The sequence below is a fragment of the Xenopus laevis genome, chromosome 8L (assembly GCF_017654675.1).
Source record: "Xenopus laevis strain J_2021 chromosome 8L, Xenopus_laevis_v10.1, whole genome shotgun sequence".
NCBI classification, from domain to species: Eukaryota; Metazoa; Chordata; class Amphibia; order Anura; family Pipidae; genus Xenopus; species Xenopus laevis.
In genome coordinates this window covers 123,026,642-123,033,061 of record NC_054385.1, presented here as the reverse complement: position 1 = coordinate 123,033,061, position 6,420 = coordinate 123,026,642, and the positions used below count along the sequence as shown (strand labels likewise).

The window sequence follows — 6,420 nt, the reverse complement described above, 5'->3', positions numbered from 1 at the left end:
CAAAGCGCTCTGAGTGCCATCCCGTCTGGGATTTAGATTATAGCCGACGGGAAGTCTTTTCGGGGATATTAGTCGTCCGAAGAAGAGGCGATTAGTTGCAGGACGAGTAAATGTCCCCGACTAATCGCCTCTGAAGTTGCCCAAAGTTTCCTCATCAGGCAACTCCGGAAAATGAAGAGCTCTGAGTGCCACCCCGCCAGTGATTTAGATTCTAGCCTGCGGGAAGGCTTTTCGCCCGAAGAAGAGGCTATTAGTCGCCGGGCGACTAAATCTCCCAGAATCTTCCCATGTGTCTCTGCCCTTACAGTTCTATAGCACCAGCAACAATAGAAATGCAAAACAGCTTCCTGACCCCCTGGGGTGCTTATAAGGGAGGTGGAGGAACGGATTGGAATTATTGATTAGAAATAAAGCAGGAGTTTGGGGTTTAGCCACTAGATTTGACCGTAGCAACTACACAAGGGAAAAGCTGACAATTCAATGCAGTATTATCCTCTGTCTCTGTCCCCTTCCCTGAAGCAGGCATGAGGGGAGGGAATTACGGGGGAAAGGAGAGGGAGGGAGCTGAGGGTGGAGAGAGGGGAGGGGAGAGAGGACGCACAAGAGGGAGGTTCACTTTCCTGCACTCAACCCAGTAGCCAGGGAACAGGAGGTTTAGGGGGGGGGTGAGGGGAGCTGGCCAGCCTGTGTGTTTATTTCAGCTCCTGCTTGTATTTATGCAGAAACGGGGGGAGGGAGGGCAAAGAAAGAAAGAAGACCAAAGGCATTAAAAAAAAGGAAAGAGGGAGGGGATTCCAAGACAGAAAATAACTGATTTGTTTTCCTCCTCCTATCCCAGGCTGCTATCCCTGCTCTCACACACCCTGCACTGTGCTGCATGTCCCACTCTGTATTGTATTGGGCTGCAACATTGGGGGGACCTGCTTTGTGCTGCTTCTAGGCCCCTCTCTCTCTCCTGCTGCTGCTACTGCTGCTCCTATTGCTCCTGCTGCATGGGGGGAGGGGGAGGCAGAGCAGAGTGGGGACAGCACTGCAGCAAGCCAGGCAGGGGGCTCTGGGAAAGCCTGGGGATTTAACAGGCCTCTTACACTCAACCAGAGGGAGACTGAGAAAGGAGAAGCAGGACACAATTCATGGATCTGCACTGAAAAAGGGGGACAAAATATCAAGAGGAACCCAGCCTGGAAGAGTCTCGTTCTCTAGCACCTGGGGCGCTCACTTTCTTTTTTTGCACAAAACACCAAAATAGAGGATTTTGGTTTTACTCTCCTCCTTAACCATTTCTTTTCCTTTTTTTTTAAGATGCATTTTCTTTTAGACCCTTTATTTAATGTATAGCTGGAGAATCCCTACTCAGGATTATTTTCTTTTACCGAACAAGGATATCGAGAAAGAAAGGGGATAAAAAAATAAAAAAATGCCCGTTGGAAGATTGGGGAGGATCAAGAGAAAAACCCCTTAGGATTTTATATTTTATTTTGCTGGAACCAGGATTTATCCAGCCTTGTTGTTGTAAGAACAAGGAATAAGAAACTGCTGTTTTTTTGTTTTCTTTTAGTAATTATTGGGGGAAAAAAAGCCAGTTTGTTAGGCTGAAGGAGGTGTTAGAGACCATGAGAGTTGTGCGGTGCAACCAGGGGCTGTGCGTCCCTTTAACATTTAAAATGGGCATTTCAGTGCTTTGAAATCCTATCTATTCTCCTTGCTTCCCTCCTCCTATAGCCTACTTTTTTTTTTTTTACTTAATTTGCCCCCGAGTAAAACCTCTGGAATTTACGGAATATCCTTCTGCAACCATGAGCATCAGTTCCGCACAGACATCAATAGACCGGTAACTATGCTTTCTGTTGATTCTATCTGATCAAATATTCATGCAATTGTGTGTGTGTCCTTCCTGTGCTGGGGTTAATCACATGGGTAGGATTGTAAAGTTTTATACTGGGCCATAGTAAATAGCAGATAAATGTTAAAAAAATGTGTATTTAAATATACGTGTATATAAATACAAGGAGGAATAATGTACATACATGTGCGTTTTTGTATAACTGTGCATACTCAACCATTATATGCACACGCATATATATCTGCATGTTATGTATAGAATATAATTATATATACAGTGGGCTTCGGTTAGTATACAGGTATGGGATCCGTTATCCAGAGAGCTCCGAATTACAGAAAGGCCGACTCCGTTTTATCCAAATAATCCAATTTTTTAAAAATGATTTCCTTTTTCTCGGTGATAATAAAACAGTAGCTTGTACTTGATCTCAACTAAGATATAATTAATCCTTATTGGAAGCAAAACCAGCCTATTGGGTTAATGTTTACATGATTTTCTAGTAGATTTAAGCTTGAGGATCCAAATTATGGAAAGATCCATTATCTGGAAAAACACAGGTCCCGAGCATTCTGGATAACCGGTCCCATACCTGTACAACTATATTTTATTTGCAGATATAGAATAACACGCAGCCTGCAACCTGCAAATCTGGGAATATTCCATGCATTAATGTAGAACAATGCTCTGATATTGACATTAAAGAAAATGCTGCTGCCCCTTTATTATATATGACAGGTTCTTTTCTACCCCTCCTCCCTTTAGATGTGGCCTCCCAGAATTCCTCAGCAATGCAGATATCCGATGTATAACTGACCACCATACTACAGGATATTATTACATATATTTATATGGTTATACTGGACTTACAGTGCTACGCAATATGTTGGCGCTATATAAATACATGTTAATAATAATAATTATTGAACTTAGGGTTGACACCTTTTCTGGAAAAAATAACGGCCTTCCTATATATTTATCTTTTTTTCCCTATTAATAACATTGGGATCAGCCATCATTTTTACCGGTCAGGCCAGTAATATACCGGCCAGGTGGCAACCCTAGTTAAACTGTACGTGTGTTTTATAGGCCGGCAGTGGCCCATCAAGGGGTATTTAGGGTCTCTCTTGGACTTAAGCAGTGTAATAGCAGAATTACTGTAGTAGTAGTTGTTAGGCCTTGAAATGTAAAGGAGTTATTTGGGATGACTAGGTGCTGAATTATGTGCACTAAAATGCCATACACAACCTGCTTGCACCGACTTGTGCCCGTTTATATGTGTGTGCCAGTTTGCCCATTCTGAATACGTTAGTGCATGAGGTGCAAGGTACAGCATAACCGAGTTCTAGGGAAAGCCATACCTAACAACTGCCTTGTAAGTACAGGGCTATCTTTGTACAATTAAAGGGAGTGCATGTGTATACCCATTGGTGTTACAATATCTGCCGACCCCTACATCTGTGTGGGGGGACAGGTTAACTGTGGCTCCCACATTGTATTTATGCTCAGGACTATGATGTGCTCATGAGAAAGGCGTAGTGATGGAAACATTTTTTTGGTCACCAAATATGTCACCAATGTGTTTGTGAAGATTCTCTTTCATCCAGGTCATGGTATATCTGTAGAAATAAGTCAAATCCTTTTTTCCTTGAAGGCGTTTCAACAGTCATCCAAACTGGCTTACTCAGCCAGATGGATGACTTGTGAAACGTCTTCAAGAAAAAAAAAAACACAGCAAGTCCAGTTAATTTGTCTTACAGTATTTCTATAGATTTACACAAATGTCCTACTGAATTCCACCAATTTTCTCGCAGGTGAACGTTGCACTGTACCGGCACCAGTTATTATATCCGGTTAAAAAAATTGCACTTGTGGGTGCAGTTATGCTTGTATTATAACAAAAAAGTTTGCGTTGTGCGTTAGAGTCCTGCAGCTGATCGGGTATATGCGGAATACCTACAAATTGATTGGACTTGCTGGATTATACTACAAGTGCGATCGGTATGATGTCACTTCCTGTTGGTGGGGTACGATCACTATGGGAGTAGGTTGGGTGGAACTTAAAGGAGAAGTAACCATAAAGTTAAAAAACCCTACCCCACTACCCTACATAGACCGGGGCAAATGCCCCTAACATTTTACTTACCCCTTGGTGCATATTCAGGCATCAAATTGAAGAAGATGGCGCCCGTGAACTCCGATGCCTGAATTTGCACCGAGGGGTAAGTAAAACTTTAGGGGAATTTGCCCAGGGTAACACTTAGGCTGGGGGAAGAAGGGAGGGGGGGGAGGTCTATGTAGGGTAGGGGGGTAGGGGTTTTTAAACATTATGGCTGAATTCTCCTTTAATGGCGTTGAGAGCAGGGGTGTGTAAGTGGGTCTGGGTCAGGCTTAGGGTAAGGCTTAGGGTTGGGAGCGAGTCAGGTGGAACTTAATGGGAGTGACTCACGACATAACAGCATTAGGCAGTCACCAATCTGGAACGTCCAACAAAAGTAGAATCCAAGAGACAAAAATCGAGTATAAAAAATATAATACTTTATTTTACATTACATCTAAAAGGATAATGCCTGACGCGTTTTGTGTCGTGCAGGGACACTTAATCATAGGCTCAACTTAATGGGGTTGAGAGCGTGGGAAAGTGGGTCTGGGTCAGGCATAGGGTAAGGATTAGGGTTGGGTGCAGGTCTAAAAAAAAAAACCAGACCAGCCCAGCTCTCTAAAGCACAATATTATTTATTAATTATTTGCCCTTTGCTCTACTATAGTAAATGAGCCCTTACTTGTAGTGTTAGTTGTACCTGTTAGCCCCTATAAAATCATACAGAAATGTGCTGTGGTGCAGGAATGGCATGGTCCATATTGATATCTGAGAAAAGTAACGCATGCCAAGTTGTGGTTTTAAACAAAGTGCTCCATGTGTAGTCTATTTAGGTAGTTGCAGTGAAAGCTAGGAAAGCCCCCGCTTTTCAGGTTTGGTTGTAAACATGTAGGCCCATAACTATAAGGATGTTTTGGGTTGGTTCACTCCTGTGTTCATTGTTTCCACCACCTGGAAGCTGAGCAGCTGCTGAGTTTTTGCTGTAAAGTCTAATAATATTCTGCTGAGCAGCTAATGGTGCAATATTACACTTTTGTCATCATCATCATCATCATTTATTTATATACACGATTACAGTTATTCTAATACTGGCATGGGACCTATTATTCAGCATGCTAGAGACCTGCGGCTTTCCGGATAAAAGATCTTTCCATAATTTCGATCTCCATACCTTGAGTCTACTAAAAAAATCATTTAAACATTAGTTAAACCCAATAGGCTGGTTTTGCTTCCAATAAGCATTAACCATATCTTAGTTGGGATCAAGTACAAGCTACTGTTTTTTTTTACATTTTAAAAAATTTGGATTATTCGATAAAAATGGAGTCTATGGCAGACTGTTTCGGAGCTTTCTGGATAATGGGTTTTGGAATCATGGATCCCATACCTGTACATTTAAATATAATGTAGCTGTCGATGTGACTGATGGGTGTCAAATGGGACACACATTTAATTTCTCTGTTGCTGTGAAACAACTTTTGGCAGTTTCTCCCCCCCCCCCATGACTGTCACAGCTAGAGGAAGCTGTTTGCTATTGCACCTCCTCTCTTTTCATGTTATATTAAGGCATGGTAAACAAACAGCAGGAAGTCAAGTAGTGCAAGCGGAAATGGTTTCCCCCATAGCTAGCATGTTCCTTTTGATTGAAACCTCTCTCCCAAAATATTCTTTAGGAATTATGGCCTGTCTAGAAGCGTGGATCTTTGCCCTTTAAACGGACGGGTCGTTGGTGGCTGTTCATACAGCGGACGAATTTCACACGGTGTATTTACTCGTATTGATGACGAAAACACCAGTACTGTTCAGATGCTTAGTATACGTTTACACCACAACAGGTGGAAGAGTCACTGGGTCAACCTGACCAACGCAAATGTTTGTTTAGATGTTTATGCAGACAATCTATGATAATGTCCCTTCGGTAAAGACAAAGTAACTTGATCCGCCTTGTAATACTTAGGACTCTGCATATGTTTCTGAACTCCAGCTCTCAGCATCCTCTACTTCAGGGATTTAGTATGTCTAGACATACATGGTCACCTCAATGTAAAGAAGTGCCCCTATGATCCAAGACACTGGCAAGTACAAGGAATTGCTAGATCCAGAAGAACTTTCCCAATCGGGTTCTGATCTGCTCCACTAAGAGAGTGTATTTGGTTCTTGCCAATGGCCAGATCAGAAAATATATGACCTGCTGGCCTGTGCATGCCAAATTTTGCTCCTGTGCAAGCCAACACTCTCATTTGGGGAGCTAATGCATTTAGCATGTGGTCTGTTGTAAGATAATTGTCCCCTCTAATCCTGTTTGTGATCCTAGAGTACAGTACATATATTTCTAGAATCCAATTTAACCGGGCTTGATGTATTATTAGGTCGAAATGAAGACAAACTATCATTATAGGACCTTTTGATCACTCTCTACTGAAGCAGCTCGGTGAGCAGAATGATTGCATTTGGTCTGAATGCTGATTGATCCTGCCAA

The 6,420-nt window shown here is 42.3% G+C and overlaps 1 protein-coding gene across 7 annotated transcripts in view; it reads left to right on the top strand.

Moving 5' to 3' along the window:
* Nucleotides 1–651: 651 nt before the first annotated feature.
* The window catches only part of arhgef11.L (Rho guanine nucleotide exchange factor 11 L homeolog), a 116,519-nt gene continuing 110,750 nt past the window's right edge, over nt 652–6,420 (top strand). For 4 of the 7 annotated variants that reach the window (XM_041573538.1, XM_041573537.1, XM_018231434.2 and 1 more), the window contains exon 1: nt 652–1,831. In XM_041573538.1, coding sequence (XP_041429472.1) covers nt 1,797–1,831 — 35 coding nt within the window. In that variant the 5' untranslated portion in view covers nt 652–1,796. The remainder of the gene's footprint in view (nt 1,832–6,420) is intronic. The other 3 variants (XM_018231435.2, XM_018231436.2, XM_018231432.2) reach the window with 1 other exon arrangement.